Raw genomic sequence first — 25,448 nt, 5'->3', positions numbered from 1 at the left:
GTGGTAGCCAAAGGTGTTGTAGTCTGGGGATAACTAGTTGCATCGGGGTTGGGGTACGTCAGACATGTCAGTAGTTGTCTGGAGACCACAGGCGGGGTTGGGGTACGTAAGACATGTCAGTAGTTGTCTGGAGATCACGGGCGGGGTTGGGGTATGTAAGACATGTCAGTAGTTGTCTGGAGACCACAGGCGGGGTTGGGGTACGTACGACATGTCAGTAGTTGTCTGGAGACCACAGGCGGGGTTGGGGTACGTAAGACATGTCAGTAGTTGTCTGGAGACCACAGGCGGGGTTGGGGTACGTAAGACATGTCAGTAGTTGTCTCAGGGCCAGGGGAGTAGGGGGGGGTTGGGGTATGTAAGACATGTCAGTAGTTGTCTGGAGACCACAGGCGGGGTTGGGGTACGTAAGACATGTCAGTAGTTGTCTGGAGACCACAGGCGGGGTTGGGGTACGTAAGACATGTCAGTAGTTATCTCAGGGCCAGGGGAGTAGGGGGGGGTTGGGGTACGTAAGACATGTCAGTAGTTGTCTCAGGGCCAAGGGGGGGGGGGTTTGGGGTACATAAGAAATGTCAGTAGTTGTTTTGGGGCCAAGGGGGGGGGGGGTTTGGGGTACGTAAGAAATGTCAGTAGTTGTCTCAGGGCCAGAGGAGTAGGGGGGGGTTGGGGTACGTAAGACATGTCAGTAGTTGTCTCAGGGCCAGAGGAGTAGGGGGGGGTTGGGGTACGTAAGACATGTCAGTAGTTGTCTCAGGGCCAGAGGAGTAGGGGGGGGTTGGGGTACGTAAGACATGTCAGTAGTTGTCTCAGGGCCAGAGGAGTAGGGGGGGGTTGGGGTACGTAAGACATGTCAGTAGTTGTCTCAGGGCCAGAGGAGTAGGGGGGGGTTGGGGTACGTAAGACATGTCAGTAGTTGTCTCGGGGCCAAGGGGGGGGGGGGGTTGGGGTACGTAAGAAATGTCAGTAGTTGTCTCGGGGCCAAGGGCGGCTGCGTTGGCGATTGTTGCGCTCATTGTGCCCCTGCTGGGCGTCACGCTGCAGCAGCTTGTCTTGGGACTCGTGCCCGTTGGCGCTGTGGATGCCCCCATGGTGTCCGCGCTGAGGGGGGTACCTGTAGGTTTGGGTGTTGCAGGGCGACTCAAACTCTTCCTCGTCCTCCTCGTCCAGTTCCTCTTCTAACTCCTCCACCAGCTCCTCCTCCTCATCCTCTTCGCCTTTCTGTACATGTGGGCCCCCTCGGAGGCCACGGGACAGGGAGTCACTTCCTTCTTCTGATGGCATCAGGCTGTCTTGCTCCAGTGGGGAATGGGCCTCGTCCCCCCATCTCCTCTTCTCCCCCACATTACCATGCTGAGCTGGGGACTGGTTCTTATTCTGGGGTTTGGTGTTGGACAGAGGCAGAGAGAGGGGAACAAGTTGAAACAACTGCCACATTACAGATTCAAAGAGAACTTCCTAAAGTGTCTTTTACTGTCCACATTACACCAAATATAATGGTTAAAGCTATCCCAAAGAAAAGTAACTAAAACTACTGCACACGACACAGAAATCTAACTAAAACTACTGCACACGACACAGAAAACTAATTAAAACTACCGCACACGACACAGAAAACTAACTAAAACTACTGCACATTCAATTAATCCCTGTGTTTCAGAAAACTGCAAAAAACGTTAAGCAGGGATGAGTGAGAGGACGGACTGACGGACAGACTGTAGGGGACACAGATGCAACATACGTCACGGCAACAATGAAAATGTCCTCCATCCGTACAGAAGGGTATCACCTGTAGACTGGAGATAGTTGTGGGCGGGGTCACATGGTCCTCTTCCAATAGCGGGTTGATGAGGGTGGGGCTGGGAAGATGAGTGGCGCGCCAGTAGACCTCAAGGTATTCAGCCAAGTGCTCACATGCATCCTCCAACTGGTTCTCATCCAAAATGACATCAAACATATCCTATGAGGGAAAAGTGGGAGAGAGATCAGCATCAGATGGTTGGCGCGATTGTAATGGTGACTCTAAATAGTATTGTAAGGGGGAGGTGTCCACGTACAGGGGGGCATTGAGACAGCTTGTCCCCAGCCATCATCTGCACATTCAGGTGTTTACTCTGTGACTTCCCCCGGGACTTGATCAACCTCTGGAGCACCTGAGACATAGAGAGAGAGACAGAGAAAGAGAGAGACAGAGAGAGAGAGACAGAGAGAGAGAGAGACAGAGAGACAGAGAGAGATGATGGATAAATAGATACATAGAAAGAAAGATAGAAAGATAGAGGATGAAGGTAGCTTTATAAAGAAGGCTTTATAAAGGCTTCAAAAGAAGAGAAATTGAAAAGGTGAAAACAACTACTTTGTATATACCCAATGAGGCCCACAGTCCACCTACATGTGAAGTGAGGGGGTGTGTCGTATCTACCTTCGGTGAGGAAACTTTGACATACACGATGATAGGGGCCAGGGAAGTCTTGGCGAGCTGGGCTGGGTGGTTGATGGTGTCTGCATCCAGAACCACCAGCTGAAGGGTTTTGGCCAGCTCAAATATCCTTTCTATCTCACTCTGCACCTCAGCTGTAGGGGGAGACAAAACATTACTGGATCTGATCTAGCCGGTCGCCCTGGCCACTAAACAAGCTACAGTGACTGCATGTACTAATGCCTGTGATGCATGTTAATGTGTCTCACCCAGACTGGAGCGTGTGTTAGATCTCTCCATGATGGGTCTCTTGTTGAGGACAGATCTCTTAGCTAGAGAAAGGTCTGCCGTGACACGTGTGATTGATATTCTGCAGGTGTCGGAAACGAGACATGATAAAAAAAAATATTGAATACAACACAGAATACAAAACAAACGCTCATCCACTCTAATGATCGATGATCACAGTGGTGAACGTGATGGAGTTTCAGAAAAGTATCAAACAGATCAAGCACATTAAAGAACTAAATAACACCTGTCTAAACCTCTAAATGTGTAGAGAGTTATTAAGTAGCTGCTTAATGTTTGGATGTCAGTTTATCACCAGGCCTGTGTACACTAACCTTCCATCAAACCTGTGTTTGAGGAAGTCAAACAGAGCTTTCTGCATCATGTCCGTTACCTGAGAAAAACACAAAGAATCCGACAACATGGACACACACATTTCATAGTCAATCAATTATAACTGCCAAGGGACGACATAGAACTTCAACCCGATTTCTCAAATTCAACATGTCCACTTGGTGAGACAATAAACAAGTTTGCTTGAGAAATCCTCTTCCCTAAAGAGAAGTACTAGGGAATTAATTGAATATGGACCCCAGATTAAATCATTATCACACAGCATCTAAATATAGATCAATGCTTGGTTTTAATTCCACTGTCTGAATGGGATATTATTCAGCTGTGGAGCTGGGAGAGAAATATGAAATCAGTTATACTGGATGAAGCAGACTAGAGGCTGCTCTGAACTGGTTTTAGGACAGACAATATCTATTGACTAACCATTGCCTCAATTGGGTTTGCTGACATCCATTTTTGTCAATATTCAAGTGTAATTCAAACCATATTCAAGTATATTTTAAGAAAGAAGAGGATGCCTGTCCATGGCAGAGAAACACTTTTCAAAGGACAGGCCATTACCTCATAGCCTTTTAGCGACGGCCCCACTAACACCACTGGCCGCATAGACGGGACCACATCGTATGGAGGAATGTGTTCCTGTGTGGAAGGAGAGACCAAGAGAAACACAGTCAAAGCCAGATGTTCCTATATGCTAATTGGATAAATTGTTACAATGGTAAATCAGGTCTTATTCAGGCTGTTATTAAAGAAATATCTGAGAAAGAACCTACCTGCTTTTGCTTCAGTTTGTCTTTTTAAAACATAAGAAGTACAATTAGTGGCATCAGATATTTTAGATAAAAAAAACATTAAGATTGAGGTTTAACTATGTAATACCACTACTCACCACCAGATGGCGGCGTGGTCCTCCAGTTCCCTGGCACCATGTCACCCAGGCTAGTAGAGTTCCCCCCGGATTTCCTGAACAAACATACAGAAGGTAAGAGACCTGGCCAAATGTGTGGTCATTCAAATTCATTCGCTGAGCCTTCCTGATGAGCTTCTTTCAATCACATCAAACCAGGTCAGCTGGAAGGGTGAAATTAGAAGTCCTGCCCACTTGATACACTAAACATAGGCAAAAGCCTTCAATGGCGATGTCCATGGCCTTCCAGACAAAACAAAGGACAGGGGTTACAGCCTGGGTCATAACTAGGGTGTATAACTTATGGTGTTAAGGGTACTCAGTCTGGGACATCAGGTGGTCAAAGTCATTGGGCAGGTAAATGGGAAATTGTTTGTTCAGTCCCTGAGCTGACACCATAATGGGAAATAGGGAACAAGACAGTTAACCCTAATTGCTCCCAGGTCTGCTGTATATAAGAATCTGTTCTTAGCATGCTTACCTGGTAAAATAACAGTAAAACAAACGTCTAAACAAGGGCGGTTCAATGTGTGTGAAGATATAAAACAGTATTAAAATGTGCCCCTGATATTTCTTTATTGCCCGAATTCTTAAAAACAACATGACAGTGTGCAAACACAACATTTGGGGGAAATGTTGTACATAATGTATAATAACTTAGTTGTTGGTTCACCTTTGTTTCTGCTCGTGTTTGAGTCTCATAGCCTCAAGGCGTAGAGGGCTGGGGATGAAGGTGATGTCTGCACCCTCCTTCACCAGACGACCAATCCACCAATCATTATTGTACTTCTGTCACAACACAACATATATCAGCACGACCCCATTGGCACTATTTCATTCCTATCATTGTTGTACTTCTGTTACAACACAACATATATCAGCACGACACCATTGGCACTATTTCATTCCTATCATTATTGTACTTCTGTTACAACACAACATATATCAGCACGACACCATTGGCACTATTTCATTCCTATCATTATTGTACTTCTGTTACAACACAACATATATCAGCACGACACCATTGGCACTATTTCATTCCTATCATTGTTGTAGCTACTTTTGGAAATATAACACATCATTACGACACAATATCACCTGGCATTTGATACCAGTATGGTGATACTTTATAACATGAATTACATGGAACCAATTGACTTTTTCTACACCTGCTGTTATTTCTTTAAGTCTCGATAACAGTGACTATGGGCTACTTTCAACGATGGGCTATTTTGATGACTTCAGGAAGATGAATGCTGGACAGATTTTTGGACAGATAGCTCTCCACACCACAAAGCTGAAAGTGAAGATAGTTCATGCAAATTAGCATTTAGCAAAATTAACACAAATGAACAAATTACTTTAATTAAATATCTTGCTAGCTAGATTCTGTGTTATTGAAGGAGACAATGCAATGAGAATAGTAAGATGAGGAGAGTGAAAGAAAAAGAGTGAGAGGAAAGGAAGTGAGAGAGAAAGAGTTTTGTCCTCCTTCCATGGTCTTTTACCTCCTTAATGTGGAGGAAGTCTTTGGCTTCAAAGTTTATTGCAGCTCCTTGAACTGGACAGTCCTCATCTAGAGCCCCACAGTAACTCACATTGGTCTTTACAGCAAACGCTACAGCTTTAGACTGCAGGGACAGCAAAAAACAAGCGTTACAAATTTTGACTGCAGGGACGGCAGAAAACAAATGTTATAGATTTAGTCTGCAGGGACAGCAGATAACAAATTTTAAAAAATTATACTGCAGAGAGACTGCAGACGACAAATGTTACAGATTTAGACTACAGGGACAGCAGATAACAAGAGTTACAGCTACAGACTGCCAGGAGAGCAGACAACATGTCACAAATTTAGAGTGCATGGATAGCTTACAACAAATATTACAGCTTTAAACTGCAGGCACAGCAGACAACAAATGCTACAGATTTCGACATCAAGGACAACAGACAACAAATGCTATATATTTTGACTGTAGGATGAGCAGACAACAAATGTTACAGATTAAGATTTCAGGGACAGAAGACAACAAATGTTACAGATTTAGACCGCATGGACAGCAGAAAACAAAAGTTACAGATTTAGACTACAGGGACAGCAGATAACAAGAGTTACAGCTACAGACTTCATGGAAAGTTGACAACAAATGTAAAATATTTAAACTGCACGGACAGCAGACAACAAATGTTAAAAATGTATACTGCAGAGACAGCAGAAAACAAATGTTACAGATTTCGACTTCAAGGACAGCAGACAACAAATGCTATTGATTTCGACTGTAGGAAGAGCAGAAAACAAATGTTACAGATTTAGACTACAGGGACAGCTGACAACACATGTTACAGATTTAGACTACAGGGACAGCAGACAACAAGAGTTACAGCTACAGACTTCAAGGAGAGTACACAACAAATGTAACAGATTTAGAGTGCAGGGATAGCAGACAACAAATGTTTCTAATATAGACTGCAGAGACTGCACATATATATTTTTTACAGATTTAGACTGCATGGACGGCAGATATTGTTACATAGATTTAGGTCTGGAAATATTTGGACACTGACACAATTTTCATAATTGTGTCTCTGTATGCCACCACTATGGATATGAAACAACAGAGATGCATTTGACTTTCAACTTTAATTCAAAGGGTTGAACAAAAACATTGTATGAAACGTTTAGGAATTGCAACCATTTTCATACACAATCTCCTTATTTCAGGGGCTCAAACGTAATTGGACAAATTAACACAATCATAAATAAAATTTTCATTTTTAATCCTTTCCAGCCAATGACTGCTTGAAGTCTGAAACTCATGGACATCACCAAATGCTGGGTTTCCCCCATTGTGATGCTAGGCCTTTACTGCAGCTGTCTTCAGTTGTTGTTTGTTTGTGGGTCTTTCTGCCTTAAGTTTTGTCTTCAGCAAGTGAAATGTATGCTGGATCGTGTTAAGATCAAGTGACTGACTCGGCCATTGCAGAATATTCCACTTCTTTGCCTTAAAAAACGCCAGGTTGCTTTCAAAGTATCTTTTGGCTCATTGTCCATCTGGAAAGGAAAGTGCCGTCCATTCAACTTTGCTGAATTTGAGAAGACAATATATCCCTACACACTTCAGAATTCATCCGGCTGCTTCTGTCTTCTGTCTCATCATCAATAAACACTAGTGACCCAGTGCCATTGGAAGCCATGCATTCCCATGCCATCACACTGCCTCCACCATATTTTACAGACAATGTGGTATGCTTCAGATCATGAGCCATTCAAAGCCTTCTCCATACTGTTTTCTTCTCATCATTCAGGTACAGGTTGATTAGTTTAATCTGTCCAACGAATGCTGTTCCAGAACTGGGCTTGCTTTTTTAGATGTTTTTTGGCATAGTCTAATCTGGCCTTTCTATTCTTCAGGGTTATGAATGGTTTGCACCATGTGGTGAACCCTCTGTATTTGCTCTTGTGAAGTATTCTCTTTATGGTAGACTTGGAGAGTGTTCTTCGTTTGGCTGGATGTTGTGAAGAGGTTTTTCTTTACCATGGAAAGGATCCTACAATCATCCACGTGGACGTCCAGGCCTTCTTGTGTTGCAGAGCTCACCATTGCATTATTGTTTCTCAGAATGTACCAATGTGGCCACCCAGCATTTTTTGGACAGGTGAAACTAAGATCAACCTGTACCAGAATGATGGGGGGGGGTATGGAGAAGGCTTGGAACGGCTCATGATCCGGAACATACCTCATCATCTGTAAAACACAGTGGAGACAGTGTGATGCATGGCCATGCACGGCTTCCAATGGCACTGGGTCACTAGTGTTTATTGATGATGTGACGGAAGACAGAAGCAGCTGGATGAATTCTGAAGTGGGTTAGGGATGTATTGTCTGCTCAGATTCAGCCAATTTCAGCAAAGTTAATTGGATGGTGCTTCACTTTACAGATGGACAATGAGCCAAAACATACTGCGAAAGCAACCCAGGAGTTTTTTAAGAAGTAGAATTTTCTGCAATGGCCAAGTCAATCACCTGATCTCAACCCAATCGAGCATGCATTTCACTTGCTGAAGACAAAACTTAAGGCAGAAAGACCCACAAACAAACAACAACTGAAGACAGCTGCAGTAAAGGCATGGCAATGCATCACAATGGAAAAAACCCTGCATTTGGTGATGTACATGCATTCCAGACTTCAAGCAATCATTGGCTGGAAAGGATTCTCAACAAAGTATTAAAAATGTTTTATTTATGTTTGTGTTAATTTGTCTAATTACATTTGAACCCCTGAAATAAGGAGACTGTGTATGAAAATGGTTCCAATTCCTAAATGTTTCATTCAATATTTTTGTTCAACCCCTTGAATTAAAACTGAAAGTCTGCACTTCAATTGCATCTTGGTTTCATTTCAAATCTATTGTGGTGGCATAGAGACGAAATTATGAAAATTGTGTCAGTGGCCAAATATTTCCAGACCTAACTGTATGTCTTTGCAAGTGTGACAACGAAACCCACTTTGGCTCTGTCGAGCTGGAGCTGGGCCTGGCGCTCGGCTTCGCGCCGATACGCCTCGCGGTCCTCCTCTGCTGACAGGTCGGAATCCGACGGTCGACTGGTGTACGAATCAGCCGACCCCTGAAGAGGGAGAGGAACGAACAGAAGAGGGAGAGGAACGAACAGAAGAGGGAGAGGAACGAACAGAAGAGGGAGAGGAACGAACAGAAGAGGGAGAGGAGGGAGGGAGTGTAGTTAGCTATGAGACGTAAAAAGGCGTGCTTGCGGTCCATTTCAGGACAGGGGTACACACAGGCACATTGTATCCATCAGGTGGTTCAAGCATCGCGCATAAGAACAGCCCTCAGCCACGGTTAGCCCCACAGCACAGCCCCTCAACCTAGCCTTGTTCCTAACGTATTTTTCTTTCTGTGGATTTCTCTCTTACTCTTCAACATCCACTCTCTCACTGGTCTACTCTCCCCAACACAAGTTCCTTATGCTGTAAACCAACAACACCACTAAGGCTTCCTCTGCCCTCCCGTCTGCCTCGATGAGTGCCTGACAATGCAGTGCCGTACACACATTCAATCTGGTGGGTAAAATATTGAATGTCCCTCTCATTAACCATTCAGTGGCCTACTATCAGGACAGGCACACCACAGGATCCAGTCTGCAGAATATAACGGCATTGTGAGAGAGGCAGGTGAAAACAAAGACTTAGTAGATAAACACCACCAGAAATGTTTTGCTGTGCTTTCTTTATATTATTCTTCTCAGAGCGCTGTAGCTAATGGTCCTGCACCATGAGTTGACCACTAGGCCCATTTATCAAATCATGTCAAGTTTTTCACCCGATTAAGGCCAAAAGACAGCACCGGTTCTCAAAAGAATCAACCCTAATTCTTAACCTTGAAATAAATGAAAATCCATCCACCAATGAAATAGAAAGGGGAAACACTTGCTAGTATTTGTACAGAAGAGACATACAGAAGTGGTCTAGTGCTGTTCTGGTGGTTTAGATCTCTGCTCTCCTATATTTGGCTCCTATGAAGAAATTCAGCCCTAAATCTGTCAACACTACAGAACACTGAGCGCGGTGAGGGAGGGAGGTACATGGGAGGGGGTGTCTAGGCAGAGAAGAAAGAACACACACTTCTACTGTATTTCCTACACCTGTACTAGTGAAATGCCTCAGTACCCGATAACAAAGATCTATAGCGGTGCCTTAAATGTTCTTACCTGCACAGTGCTATGCATGTAATGCTGAGGGAGCACAATAGTCATTTCAATACACCCACAGGGGGAGCCTTCAATGTATAAGCACATACACCCACACACACAGAATGCTCTATAACAAGGTTTTGGTGTTGTAACTGAATCAGATTCTCAGCACTCAAACATTTCAAACTAACACTGGTGCCAGTGTGGTCTGACCCTTACTGAGAGAGTGAAAGAGGGGAGGAACAGAGAGAGCATACATACAAAGCAGTGAGAAAGAGATAAGCAAGTTGATACACATTGATATTAAAACTAAAGGAAATTCAGTGGACAGAGAAAATAAAAATGTATAAACAGGTGATCTCAGCAGGTGATCTTAGGAGACCAGTGCAAAACAAAACAATGTAAAGGCAGACAGAGAAACAAGCAGGTTGACAGGCAGGCAAGAAGCTGTCCATTACCAAACTGATTAGAAAAGTGGCATTGGCGCCCTAACACAGACATCAAACTGTATGCCTGCTGCATATAGAGGCACTTCCTTCAGTGCGGACATACTGTACATTATCGAACATACACTCAGAGATGTTCACTAGCCGTACATGATAGGAGCGGAAACAGTAAAAGGCTGGGTCTAAGTGCTTCTTAATGATTATAGGGAGCTTCATAAAACACACCCACACAAACACAGACACACGCAACCCCACCCTGGCACATACTATCCCTTGAAAAACATAACTTATGAAGGCACTTTGTACATACTGCCTCCATTTTCGGTGCCAAATGTATTTAGAAATGTTAAAATTATGAATGATAAAGTATTCATTTTTAAAGATTATTTGCATGCACTAAATGCTGGGACCCATAGACATCACCAGAACTTTGTTGATGCTGTGCAACATCTGTACTGCAGTTCCTGCCTGTTTCTGGGCACTTTTTGTGTTCAGTTTGGTTTTGTGAAAGACATGCTCAGTTGGATGCAGATCGGGTGGAGAACTTTCAAGATCTTTACACAAGTATCTTGGTAGCTAGGGCAGTGTGTTTGGGGCCAAGTCATGCTTCATGATGAAGCACTGCCAAACAAGGTTTGCTATAGATGGTAGTGGCTAACACATCCAATCCTACCTTCTGGAGAGTCTTCCTAATCTATTGAACAGTTACATTTCATAGTGAGCATTCTTTGGTAATCCACTTAAAGGACTTCCTGGGTATACCCATTTAATTGCCATTGCTGAGCTGTCATTGCTGAGCTCACCTTAGCTTTCCTTTATTTTTCTCAGTGGATTTTGGCATGTCTAATGTTTTGGCTTTGTCTCTTATCGATTTATTATTATGATACATATTCAGCCTACTTATTATTATAAGTCACTGCTTTTTGTGGTCCAAACCATGTAACAGACTGCCTTCAGGCTGAAACACAGGCTCCAAACAGTAGCTTTTCACTGCTAATATCTCAGTCCAACTAAATCAGCTACTTTCCTCTCAGCCTGCGTGTGATTAGTCTGCTAAATTTTACCCCAGAGCTCATTACCCACAAGTCTATTAGGGCACAGGGGTAGTGACTGACAAGCGTATCAGTCATCAGCCAATAATATCATCAGTAGGCTAAAAGTATCAGCATATAGACAGATGCACACACGTTCATGAAATACACACACACACAAACACATCATTGTGACAAATGACTCTGTTTCTTTAGAATACTGTTTCTAATATTCCAAGTATGGTGCCACAAGGTGTCAAATCTCACTGGGTACGTCTGCAGAAGTTGTGAAACAGGTGGTTAAAAGATGGCGACTTGTGCCTCTTACAGCCAACGAGACATACGTAGATCAAAGACCACAGCGTCGACAAACCCTACTAACTGAGGTTCCGTGTGAAATTGGAACACTCACAGGATTAACTGTTTTAATTAATTCACATGGATTCAATGGAATGAAAGGGGAAGGTGTAAAAGAGAGACAGAAAACAGACAGAAACAGAAAGACTAGAAATACAGACAGAACAGAGAGAAACAGAAAGACTAGAACTACAGACACAGAAAACAGAGAGAAACAGAAATACTAGAATTACAGACACAGAACAGAGAGAAACAGAATGACTAGAACTACAGACACAGAAAACAGAGAGAAACAGAAATACTAGAATTACAGACACAGAACAGAGAGAAACAGAACAACTAGAACTACAGACACAGAACAGAGAGAAACAGAAATACTAGAATTACAGACACAGAACAGAGAGAAACAGAACAACTAGAATTACAGACACAGAACAGAGAGAAACAGAAATACTAGAATTACAGACACAGAACAGAGAGAAACAGAAATACTAGAATTACAGACACAGAACAGAGAGAAACAGAAATACTAGAATTACAGACACAGAACAGAGAGAAACAGAAAGACTAGAATTACAGACACAGAACAGAGAGAAACAGAAAGACTAGAATTACAGCAGTGAACGGGTCGGAAAGAAAAAGAGGGTTGACAGAGAGGTGGAGGAGGTGGAGGAGGTGGAGTGAGAAGAGAATGAAAGAATGAGGGAGACGACAGAAACGGGGGAGATGGAGAGTAATAGGAGAGGAGAATGGAGATGTCTCCAGAGGGAGTCTGTATACGAACTCACTGTTTTGGTGGAGGAGGCAGCCTGTCCTCCTCTGGGCTACATGCTGTATGCAGTCACTCTGGTGTCCTCCTCTGGGCTAACTGCTGTTTTTTAAACGTGCTCCTTCCCAGAACCAAGGAGGACATGCAGTGGAAAGTACTCCTGTAATACACTCCCTCACGCTCTACCTCCCTCTCTTCTCTACCTTTCTCTTTCTTGCCTGTGCTCTGTTCTCTCTTTCTCTCTCTCTCTATCTCTCTGTCCCTTGCCTTTGAGTCCCTGCTGTCTTCTGAGTCCTGTAGTAAGAGGAAAACGTGATCATGTCTCACCACGTCAGCCTAATCATGGTTGTCCCAACCCACCCAAAGGATGTGATATGTGGAAGGTAGTTGGAACACTCCCTCCACTCACTACAGCCACTGAGAACTGGACCAGGTCCTTTTTAACGTTAGCAGGATGTCCAGCACTGCTATGTTCATGGGGGTGTTGCATCATTGTTGTATAAATGTCCTATACATTGTACTCGTGGAAACATAACACTATATGTTATTCTACTGCAGTAATGAGTCATACTGCTCCTCTATGGGAAGGAACCCCACCCCATCCCTGTCACAAGGAAAACCTTTTTCAGTACATAGTACCTTTCTAGTTACCGCAGTTTTCTGTTCTTTTGATAATTTGGTATTATCAAGCAAATGACTGACAACCACCTAGCAAATCATCCGATACAGAGACACTCACACACACTCAACCCCAATGAGCTCACAGCAAGTTACCAAACAGTACGTTTATAAAGGTGTGGCATGAAGCTGGTGATATCTAAAATCATGTTTAACACCTAAAGCCTGCTTAAACTGGGCCTGCTAATTAGTGCTATTAAAATTTCAGGACCTCTGATATCCTCAGGGAATCTGGAGGTTGTCATCGAGCTCCTATAACTAATATCCCATCAGAAATAAAGCGTTCAGTCATTTCTTCTCAGTCCCTCGCACCAACACTTTTGACAACTAGTTACTCTTTGCACTTTCTTTCTTTATATATGCACATTTTCTTCCTGCTACTGTACATATTTCTGTTTGCAATGTATGCTGACTGAATAAGTGGATACATTTAGATTTTTGTGCGCGAAGTAATTGAGACTTCACTGTCCTGTGAGAGGATCGAAAGGTGTCATATAATGTGGTAGCCCAACCCTGCTAACTGGTGTCTAGCACACGCACGCACGCAATCTAAAGGATGTAAGCAGTGTTGGGGTTGTTACTTTAAAAGGATTGTTCATTAAGCCATCAATTACTTTACACTGAAAAACATTAAACTAAAGCTATGCTTAGAGAAACAGTTATTTTGAAAAAGCAGTTTACCACATCCAGACTACATTGTAAATGTTTATATATACACAACCCCGTTTCCAAAAAAGGTGGGACGCTGCGTAAAATATAAATAAAAAGGTGCAAATCATTCACTTTGAATTTGATGCCAGCAACACGTTTAAAAAAGCTGGGACAGAGGCAACAAAAGACTGGAAAAGTTGTCTAATACTAAAAAACTAAACCTGGTGGAATATCACACAACTAATTAGGTCAATTGGCAACAGGTCAGTAACATGATTGGGTATTAAAAGATCATTCCAGAGAGGATGGGTCTGTCAGAAGTGAGGATGGGGAGGGGTTCACCACTCTGTGAAAGACTGCGGGCAAATAGTGCAACAATTTTAGAATAATGTTTCTCAACGTACAATTGCAAAGAGTTTGGGGAACTCATCCTCTATGGTACATAATGCCATAAAAAGATTCAGAGAATCTGGAGAAATCTCTGTATGCAAGGGACAAGGCCGAAAACCAATATTGGATGGCTGTGATATTCGGGCCCTCTGGAGGCACTGCATTAAAAACAGACATGATTCTGTAGTGGACATCACTGCACGGGCTCAGGAACACTTTAGAAAACACAGTACATCGCTGCATCCATAAATGCAAGTTAAAACTACCATGATAAGAAGTAACCAGATAAAAACAAAATCCAGAACCACTGCCTTCTCTGGGACCAAGCTCATTTAAGATGGACTGAGGCGAAGTGGAAAACTGTTGATCTGTGGAATCATTGACACCGCAGAGAGGAGAGGGACCATCAGGCTTCTTATCAGCGCTGACTCCAAGAGCCAGCATCCCTGATGGTATGGGGGTGCATTAGTGCATATGGCATGGGTGACTTGCACATCTGTGAAGGCACCATTAATGCTGAACAATATATACTGGTTTTGGAGCAACATGTACTGCCATTCAGATGATGTCTTTTTCAGGGAAGGCTTATTTCAGCAAGATAATACTAAACCACATTCTGCACGTATTCTGCACAACAGCATGGTGCTTTAGTAAAAGAGTCCAGGTGCTAAACTTGCCTACTTGCAGTCCAGACCAGTCACTCATTGAAAACATATTTGGCCCATTTTTGTAACAAAAACTGTGACAAAGGAGACCCAGAATTGTTAAGCAGCTGAAATCCCATATCAAGCAAGAATGGGAATACATTTCACATTCAAAATTACAGCAACTGGTCTCCTCAGTTCCCAAACGCTTACAGAGTATTGTTTATAGAAGAGGTGATGCAACACAGTGGTAAACATGCCCCTGTCCCAACTTCTTCAAAACGTGCTGCTGGCATCAAATTTCAACATTTGATATGTTGTTTTTGTACTATTCTCAATGAAATATAGGGAGAAATGATTTGCACATCATTGCATTCTGTTTTTATTTGCATTTTATGTAGTGTCCCAACTTCTTTGGAAATAGGGTTGTAGTACACTGGAAATAGCCAAAAAATTGCAAGAAAAAATACATTGGGTGACTTGTTAACAGAATGTGTATTTAACATATTAAAGTGAAACCTTTTTTAAAGGTAGATTTTGGGATGGTCTAATGCCCAATAAAAACTTTCCCATGTTATTAAATTAACATGGGTGAAATACTGCAGGATACTGTTTGGATGAGGAAGCCACAGAACCATGCGCTCTTGTATGTCAGTGCCCCAGTTTTATAAGTAATGTGTGTGAAATTCACCTATTGGATAGGATTAAATGCATAGAAATAGTCTGCAGAAACAAACTGCTTCCATCTGACTGGATACAGCACTGACATGCATACAGTAGCAGCACGGATTCATCAGCAGACACAGAGCATGGAGAACCAGGCAATTAAACACAGATCAAACATACAGAAAGAAGATGAGGAAAACATACAGAATTTACTGTCTATTTATTAGGAGGAAAAGAGCGAAGAAATTGGTCTTTTAGGCATGATGACTAAACTGAATATGGATGCAGTATTATCTTAACCTAATTTCTCTTGCTTTTTCTCTCCAGTTCTTGAGCTTCTTTTAAATAACATCAATCTCATCCCCTGCAGCTCACACCAGCTTGACCTGAAAACATGAATTAAAATCAGGGCTGGGTTGGGATTTTCATGTACACACTGCGGCTACAAATGCAACACTGCACTCTATTGGACATTTTTGAGAATCACAATAATGAAACAACATACTTGAGCTACTAGAAGCCAATTCCACAGGGTTACCAGTCAATTAGCATAAGACTAGGAAGAAAACAAAGCCAATGGCCCAGAAACTTCTGAGTATTTCAACACCCTTTTGTTTCATTAATGAAATTAAACAAGATCCTTAGTTGTGCCATTCGCGCTATTTAATGACTGACCACTGCAATAGGAACTAGTGAAGTACTTTAAAGATACCTGTCTTTTGATGAAGCTGGAGGTGGTGTCAGAGGATGTGCTGTCATCTGAACGTTTGAAACGACTCTTCCTCTTTGGCAACTTCCTTGGCAGCTGAAGCAGAGAAGGGAGGAAGGAGACCGAAAAGAATGAGAAGCAGACAGGAAACACATAAAAGAATAGGGGTAAAGACATGGTGTAAAGAAACATGAGGACAAAGATAAGAGAGAAATAAGAGCCAAGAGGAGGAGGAGGAAAGAGCATGGTGAGGATGAAGGATGAAAATGAAAGAGAACTGAGTAAATAACAGAAGGGGATGAGAGGCAGTACTGCATGACAGATATCAGGATTTGACAGCATCACTATAAAGACGGTAGTCACTTCACCCTGCATGTAGCGTTCAACAGTGTTAAGGCAACAGTGCTGAGTTAATAGATTGGTCCTTTTTACCTACACACTTTTTTACCAAATGAACAAATGTTTACAAAATAGTTTTTATTCTGTCCTGATGGTGAGAGAAATAATTATGTTTCTAGGTAGAACTATTTTTGGTTTCAGACAGAACCCTTTTTATGCTCCATACATAAACCTTTGGTATGGGTTATATGCGAAACCGAAAAGGGTTCTACTTGGAACATAAAGGGTTCTGCTTGGAACATAAAGGGTTCTGCTCGCAAATCAAAAGATCCTAGCTGGTACACCATAAAATGTTGTTCAAGGGGTTCCTGCACTGGGACAAACAAATAACCCCTTTGGAACAACTTTTTCTGAATGTACACTTAAAAGAAACAAGATCCAAAATAGTTTTTGTCTGTTCTCTGTGGGGGAACCCATTTTTTTCTGAATAGAATTGTTTTTGGTTACTGGCTGAAATTGGTTACTGGTAAAATACTTAACACAGGTTCTAGGTGGTTATTGGTACTTAACTAAACCCAGGTTCTAGGTGGTACACCCACAATAGTTATATCTGGAGCAAAAACAATGAGTTTCAATGCTGGCCCAGCAGAATAACTATTATGGAACACTTAAGCCTGTTGAAAACAAAGGATGTGTCAGAACAAAATGAACACGTAAGGGTGAGAATTGGCTACAGACACACCTTGTCCTGGCGTGAACTGAGTAGGAGCACTGGATTTTAGAGGTTAAAACGTTGGACATGCGTTCAAAAGACAGAAAACACATAACCCATCCGACTCCACTCAACTCAAAGTGTTATTTAATTACACAGCTTTACCAGTTACTTTTACACCAAAAATCAGACGGTGCATCGCCTTAGCAATTTAGTTTTAATTGGAAGCGCTCTCAGAAGAAGGCTACAGGTGAGACAAACTCTGCCTACTCCAACATGCACCTGTCAAGACGTTCTTCATATTCACGGTTTCTTTATCGCTACAGATGAAACGATGCAATGTTGCCACACATGGTCATAGATCCGTTTTGGTTGGTAGGCTTATAGCGCATTCTAAGCACATTTAGGCAAACAAATGCAAACAAATGCATTAAAATAAATTATAAAACTCAAAAGCACTATGCACAGAACATCAGAATAATAATGGCCTGATTTGCTATTATATCAGAGAGGGAAGGGAACACTCACCAAATGGCACCGTAGGCCTACAAAGGATATTATCTACTTGTCTATAAAAAAACAAATACTGTAGACAACTGATCAAGTATAACATATCGTGTGGCACAGATATTGCTTATACTGCTATTTTGGCATTAATCGGCAGTTAAAAAACGGTATTCCATTGGCGTAGGTAGAAAGTATTGCCAAGGCTGTACGCTTTCATTTTAACAACAAGTAGCCAGACGATAACCATTTTAAAGCTATACTTTGCTTAGAGCTATGTAAAATGAAGATACCTACCTGAAAATTGTGAGACTGTGAGCCTGTTTCGACACCAGACAGTGGGTCTGCGGACGATTTGGACATTTTGACTTGCACCATCTATTTGAGAGCGCAGGGAGGCGGGATGCACACAGACATGGGGTTTTTGGAACAAACGGTGATACCAAAAACATCTATGTGGAATATGATGGGTGTCGTGTCGCGTAGTGTGAGAGGCGGTTTAGAGCTCTAGATGGAGATAAAATAATCAAAATATATTTTCTGCATCAAGGATGAAAATATTATTACTATCAAATTAGACATCAAATAATGAAGATCACTGTAGCCGAATAGCTGCCAGTGGCCGCGGATCAAGCATCCCTGTATATTTGCGTCGCACCGCACCGCCCCCCCCAACCACCACCACCACCACCACCACCACCACCACCTTTTCTCTCTTACGCTACAGAGGGTCTGACAGAAGGTTGCTGCTTAATTGGCTTAACATCTAATCCGCGTAGGAATGAAACAGTTCTATTTTAAATGGTATTGTTATTTTTAAAGTAATTTTTAAAATAAACAACATCTATATATTTGTACGACCATTTCAATGCTTTTGGCCAAAATTACAGTAAGCTAAAATAATATCCTAATGTTTTCCATTTTGATGATCACGATTAGATTAAGTGCTTCATCATGGAATAGCCTGTCACGATATCTAGTATTAACCAGGTGGATTCTCGGGACAGGTGTTACATGCTGCTAGATATTTACATTTCTGTTTGAGGTAGCAGCGTTTACATGTATCATCAAACACTAGTCCAGCTTGGCTGTAGCCTGGGAATGGGTCAGTTGCAGCACTTTATTTAATGATACATATGAGGGCAGATGTAAATGTTGTGTAAATGAAAATATTGAAGAACATGTTTTAGTACCTTCATTTTCCAGGAACCTATTTCAAAAGCTACAGTTTCTTAAATAAGGTAAATCTCAACTAAAAAACGAATCTATCGTGGCCTGATTTATAAACCATGCTTAGGCTAAATGTCTTACTAAATTCTCGGTTCCCTAGTGATTCTAGGATTGTCCTGCTCAACAAACTATTCGGATTCATGAAACTGCCGCTACCAACATTTTTGTGTACATAGAGTATCTGTATTGAAAATCAAATAGCCTACATGACATTTGTAAGATCTTGAACGATAGATTTTGAAAAGAACTTGGTCATGCTTCTAATGTGTTGACATTTCTGTAGAGATGTGTGCATAATTAACCTTTAATATTTTATAGTGATTTAAAAAATATGCAATATTTATTCTGCTTTCTAATAATTGTAAACAATATGATTATGATTCAGGCCTAGGCTATATCATAAAAGTCAAATAAAAAGTTACACTAAACTAGTATGCTAGCTTTTATATTTCCAAGTGCATTTGATTCGAATCAGGCCCGAGTCCTATGTTAATATTTTTGTTATTAGCCTATGACTATCATAATTCCCATGCATAAAAAAGCACTATGCCATGCTGTGTGTAGGCCAACTTATGGTCTACGATTAGCATGTAGATACCCACAATTGCAGGTCAGGTTCCAAACTGATAGAAAACTTTGCTATATTTTTCTCTTCATTTCTTGACAAATTAGGCCTCAGAGTCGCTGAGAATCATTTTCTGAGGTCAATTAACACCAACTCCACGGGTTTGTCTGTATTACAGAATAAAAGAGGCCACCAGCAGGTCTTATTCTTTAAGGTACATGGACTGGTCACTTTCAATGATGACACAGACCAGAGTGGTGTTACACTGTAAACCCTAATGTATTTCTTACTCAAATGTTTCTACTAAGTCTAACTCAAAGTTAGAGAAATATTTCTAATAACTTCAAATGTTTATGTTTTACTGACTTTTACTCAGTTTCTGTAAGTTTAAAATGAAAATGTTCCCAGCGTGCTCTGCTTCAGGTTGACATTTTGGAATTGTTTTATTATCCTTTTTTTGCATTTACAGTGACTGATTCATTCATCTTAGCTACACAAACATCAAACACATACATTTGTCTAAAGTAATCTAATCATGTAGTAAAACAAATATTTTGCACCCACTATTGAAATGATTGTAATAATTGCATAAAAATGTTTCCTGTCAAAACCATAGCTGGATTCCAATGGGAATTGTGAGTTCCTTCTTGCAACCTAATACCTGGTGGTTAGCTTTGTGAAATTCTGGTGACTTTTCCAGGTTATCCAGACATCTCAGCGGAACCTTTGATTTCACTTTTGGTAATCTGCTACTTTTCTGAAGTACATTTTTTTTAACCATGGCTTTCCAGCAACTGGGCTGAGATTTCAGTCTGACAGCACAGTGTATTTGAGGACATCTGAAATTAAAAGTCCATGAGCTAGGTGGGTGGCAAGACTTCTAAGTAAGGATTTATGGGATATGTTAAGTATTCACAGTTGACTGTTTTATTTTTAACAGTCAAGGAAGTTAAATTACAGAAAATGTGTTCAGTAACCATGTCTCTGTCATTAACAAATACAGTCATGGGTGGTATTTCTAGAGTTCACTTGAAAGGTCAATGCATATTGGGAAATTATATTTTAAATGTGGCTTAGTATATTACTCAATTCCTTTAAGCAAATTCAGCTCAAATTTGAAAATCTGTTTAAGTTGAATAAAAAAATTATAATAATGTTCTGGGAATTTATTGATGTTTACAATGTAAGTGAGTAGTACTAATTGCTTTTGATGCAATCAGCTGCCACTAAAGTTTAGAACCAAAAGGTTTTTAGTTATTTAATGATAATAATAATAATACATTATATATATATATAGCGCTTTTCAGGGACCCAAAGACGCTGTACAAAAGTGACATGGAACAGAAAACAAACAGAAACAAAAGAAATACTATGAGAAAACAAAAAAGATTCAGAGTGTGGGATTTGGCGTGGCTATGGGTAGGCGATTTTGAACAGATGAGTCTTGAGGCGTTGCTGGAAGATGGGGATAGTCTCAGAGACACGGATGGTTTTGGGAGAGAGTTCCAGAGACGAGGAGCAACCCTTGCGAATGCCCTGTCACCAAAGCCTTGGAGATTGGACTTGAGGATTAGGAGGTGGCCTGCAGTACTGGAACGGAGTGAGTGTGTTGGTTGATATGGAGGAAGAAGGTCGGAGAGAGAGGCAGGTGCGATATTGTTTAGGGCTTTATATGTCAATAGGATCATCTTGTAGTTGATGCGTTGGGAGATAGGAAGCCAGTGTAACTCACAGAAGATAGGGGTGATATGCTGCCGGGACTTGGTGTAGGTGAGTAGTCTGGCTGAAGAGTTTTGAACCATTTGGAGCTTATGGAGGGATGTAGATTTGATGTCAGTGAGTAGGGAGTTGCAGTAGTCAAGACGGGAGGTAATGAATGCATGTATTAGGGTTTCAGCAGTAGGACGGGAGAGGGAAGGTCTGAGTTTGGCAATGTTGCGAAGATGGAACAATGAAGATTTTACAGTCTGTTAGACGTGATCAAAGGAGAGTGTAGAGTCCAGAATGACGCCAAGGTTACGTGTGTGGGGGGATGGAGAAACAACGGTGTCATCGATCCTGAGATTGAAGGTGCCAGTTTTGGTGAGGGTGGATTTGGTTTCAAACTGTTTAGTTTGAGGAAGTTGTTTAAGTTTTATATTAGTTGTCATTACTTCAATTATTTAATTTCCTTTAAATTACAGTATAAATATGATGGACACATACACATTGGGTTTTTCCAACATTAAATACTCATTTACTGTACTTTGTAATTGTTTAGCGATATTGACTTAGTGAGAAGAATTACTATTTTAAGTTTCAGTAACTGAAAACATTTCAGTTGACTGTTTTAGCCATTCGATTGACTTGTAATCAAAAGGTGCATGTAAAAGTAACTACAAATATGTAAGTTCCACAAACAAATGGCTTTTGAGTAAATACAGTTATTAAGGCAATCAGTTGCTTTAAAAACATTTGTAAACACTTATTTGGGTTTACAGTGTATCTGCAAAGTTGAGTAGCTGCTTGACAAAGGTAGAGTCGCTGGTGTAGTGAGTAGAAATGGGGTGAAATCATACAGTGTAGCAATGCTCTAGTACAGTTTGGAAGGATAATTAGTCAGAAATGAGCAGAGTTTACCTAACTTCACATGTTGTGTCCTGTTATCTACAATGAATCACACCCGCTCTGTTTGTGTCATTTCTGTGTTGCTCTGTGCTGGAATAAGGCATAATCAGAGACTATTATGACTGTTGCTATTGTTCCTCTAGCGCTTTGATCTAGAATGTATGTAAAGTACTAGCAGCTTCTGTTTGTTTGAGGTGTTCACTGACTATACTGCCAAACTGTGATCCATAGGCTATTATGTACTTAATTACCATTGCCTGGAACAATTATTACTATTCATTTTATTAAACCTTTACTTAGGCAATTCCCACTGAGACCAATGTCTATCTTACAAGTGAGCTCTGCATGACAAGACCAAGCAATATTATACAATCAATATCAGTATCAAACGAAAAACACAAAAGGAAATAACTAATTTACATTTTAAGTCACTATCATCCAGAGTTACTTACAGGAGCAATAATGGTGGTTAACTGTCTTCCTCAAGGACAGAACAACATATTTCTCAACTTCTAGGCTCAGAGATTGAATTAACCAATATTTTGGTTACTGGTAAAATGTTCTATCTACAACAAAGGGAACGTTGGAAGCAAGTGAATTGCCCCCGCAGCCCAATAATAAAAATACTTATCAAGAAATGTCCCCCCCGATATCAAACTCACTCTTACGCCCCTGATGGTGTTGTCTTCCGGGGTTTAAGCCCAGGGCAGTATCATGCTTAGTCACGAATGTAATCCTAAAATCGTCCCTGATAGTGTTGTCTTCCGGGGTTTAAGCCCAGGGCAGTATCATGCTTAGTCACGAATGTAATCCTAAAATCGTCCCTGATAGTGTTGTCTTCCGGGGTTTAAGCCCAGGGCAGCATCATGCTTAGTCACGAATGTAATCCTAAAATCGTCCCTGATAGTGTTGTCTTCCGGGGTTTAAGCCCAGGGCAGCATCATGCTTAGTCACGAATGTAATCCTAAAATCGTCCCTGATAGTGTTGTCTTCCGGGGTTTAAGCCCAGGGCAGCATCATGCTTAGTCACGAATGTAATCCTAAAATCGTCCCTGCTTCCACCCCAGTAATGGTAGAAGAATAACTTTCCTTAATGAAAAGGACTTTGACCATCAGTTTGTTCAACTAGTAGATTGTTCAGCGATGTGAATATGTGTTTGAATATGTGACGTGTAGCGCCCTCTAGCCATAATTAGCTAAATGTCTACTTGTGATTTTAACATTTTCATTTTTGCATTATATTTTGAAAAAGGAGCATTGTAATCTAACTCAATATAAAACATTTCAAATGAAATGTTAAGCTTTTTTTAATTGAAATTGTCAGATTTTAAACATTCCTGTGAAATGCATTGAACATTGACCACATTGTGTAATCTGTGTACTATTCTCTTTAGATTTGTCTTACTGCCAGGCCCGGTTACACGGGGGGGGGGGGCAAAAGGGGGCATTGTATGCTATTCGTGGCCCCCCTCAGTTCTGTTTCTCCATATACATAACCGATGAGTTCGACCCAGTCTGCTCGTCACAGTCAACATGTTACAATCATCATAGACCAACACGTTTCGATTGCCTTTACAAGTGATCGAAACATTTATACAAAATTCACCCTCAGTCATGTCATCCTGCCGCCGGCCCTGCTTACTGCATATAAATATCATATAAATAGTGTTTTTAAGACAAAGAAATGGAGAGAGAGAGAAACAGAGAAACAGACAGACAGAGAGATTTGTCAGCAGTCAAATTTCAGTGACTACGTCTGTGTCTGGTGACATATGAGGTCAATCCCGAGGCCAATTCCTGAGATCCATGCCTGTCACAATCAAACATCCAAGCTTTCAATCAACTGATGATGTGCACTGTTGGTTGCCAATAACCGCCAGTGCTTGATATTGCCGATGGTCAACAGATCCTTTATGGTGTTGTAGGGACAGCAGGAGGCGGTGTTGGTGTATGTATTGACAGGTGGACCATGCTTCGTATTGTCAGTCAGATTAGAATGGGTTCTTAGGCAGAGAAGAAGTGAGATGATTTGCAGCTGACTTGGCATTAAAGAGGGTAATGGTAGAACTGTGCTTTCTTAAAGTCAGCCTTTTGAGTTGAATTAATCACTAACTGGCAGTTAAATTGTAATGACAATTTATTTTGTCCAACCCTTACTTCCCTATAACACACACACACACACACACAAATTGGTTTTGTTTCTTCCAAAAAGCTTGTTTTACTTGGTTGTGAATTACTTGGTTGGATGTTAGGAATATTATCTGTATGAGAAGGTGAGTGTAGCCCATCAGTAAGTGTGCACTGTTGGGAATTAGTCTAAGACACAACAAGTGGGAGGCATGCCCTGCCCTACCATACCTTCAAGCAACAGTGAACCTGCCAAAGGCACCAGGTTGGCTGCAGTCTTGAGTCAGTGGAGCAGTAGGAAAACACTGCTCCACTGCCTTCAGCCTTTAATCCCCCACCACAGGAAATGGAAACCTTCATCAGTTTAGGTTTTCGGGGTGGAATATATCCGTGCTACTGCAAATCCCAAGTTAAAAATGCATTCACTGAGCAAGGCACTTAACCCTAATAGCTCCCCAAGTCGCCTACTGCAAATGACAATGTCTTCTCCATCAATTTACAGTCATGTGAGCTAAATTCTAACCATTTTTATTGATAATGGGAAACCAGTTTATCAAATTGCAAAAAACAACAACTTTGAAACCATTCCTGCTATTAAAATGAACAGAAATGCAAATTTCTTATGGGGGAAATTTAGTACACCTCTAGCTTTACCATCACATAAATCATATCATCATAAAATTTGAATCAGATGCACCAAAACAAGTATAATTATAGAAGTCAGAGGTTTCAGTACCTTATAAAGATTAAAAACCTGTCCTGGGTTGATCATATGGGTGTGTGGTAAGAAATTATCTTGTTTGGGAGGGGTTTCAAAATAATTTCCAAGAAATATGAAGTACATCATGAGACTGTACGACAGATCATGAATAAATTGTCAGAAAGAGACTGCACAAATGTGGCCTATTTGGGACGTCTAGAAGGAAGAAGCCTTTACTCTCAAAAATAAAAATAAAATCACAACCACTGTTTGCTAGATAACACCTGGCTAAAGACTGAAACTCCTGCAACAATGTGATTTAATCAAGTGGATTATTTTGGCTGCAGTACAAGTCTCCATGTTTAGAGAAAACTGAACACTGCCTTTACACAGAAGATCCTCAAACCAGCTAGAAAGCATGGAGGTGGCGGTGTTATGGTTTGGGGCTGCTTTACTGGCTCAGGGCCAGACATACATGCTACAACTGTGTCAACCATTAATTCCATATTGTACCAAAGAATTCTTGAATGTGAAACCATCTGTCAAAAAACTAAAGCTGAACCGAACATAAATCTTCCTACAGGGCAATGTTACAAAACACACAAGCAACGCTAATAGAGAATAGCTCAAAAAGTTGAAAT

At 41.2% G+C, this 25,448-nt stretch overlaps 1 protein-coding gene across 1 annotated transcript; it reads right to left on the bottom strand.

The window, feature by feature from the left end:
• Positions 1–699: 699 nt before the first annotated feature.
• On the bottom strand, positions 700–22,751 carry cacnb3a (calcium channel, voltage-dependent, beta 3a). The gene is made up of 15 exons (XM_013136561.4): positions 22,643–22,751; positions 17,876–18,085; positions 16,027–16,119; positions 8,480–8,599; positions 5,480–5,602; positions 4,642–4,757; positions 3,951–4,024; positions 3,835–3,854; positions 3,623–3,700; positions 3,043–3,101; positions 2,689–2,789; positions 2,423–2,574; positions 2,058–2,153; positions 1,790–1,960; positions 700–1,377 (listed from the first exon to the last, which is right to left on the bottom strand). The coding sequence occupies exons 2-15, from the start codon at positions 17,954–17,956 to the stop codon at positions 964–966; spliced, it is 1,698 nt and encodes a 565-aa protein (XP_012992015.2). The 5' UTR covers positions 17,957–18,085; positions 22,643–22,751; the 3' UTR covers positions 700–963.
• Between the last annotated feature and the right edge of the window lie 2,697 nt (positions 22,752–25,448).

The sequence above is a fragment of the Esox lucius genome, chromosome 12 (genome assembly GCF_011004845.1).
Source record: "Esox lucius isolate fEsoLuc1 chromosome 12, fEsoLuc1.pri, whole genome shotgun sequence".
Taxonomy (NCBI): Eukaryota; Metazoa; Chordata; class Actinopteri; order Esociformes; family Esocidae; genus Esox; species Esox lucius.
The sequence above is the reverse complement of the archived record's forward strand: the minus strand, read 5'-3'. Positions and strand labels throughout refer to the sequence as shown.

Coding starts and splice junctions, on each gene's coding strand:
- cacnb3a (XM_013136561.4), bottom strand. CDS start 17,956: ATGGTGCAAGTCAAAATGTCCAAATCGTCCGCAGACCCACTGTCTGGT. Junction 4,758..5,479: donor ACTTCCTCCACATTAAGGAG/GTAAAAGACCAT, acceptor GTGTTGTGACAG/AAGTACAATAATGATTGGTG. Junction 4,025..4,641: donor AAACACGAGCAGAAACAAAG/GTGAACCAACAA, acceptor ATGTTTGTTCAG/GAAATCCGGGGGGAACTCTA.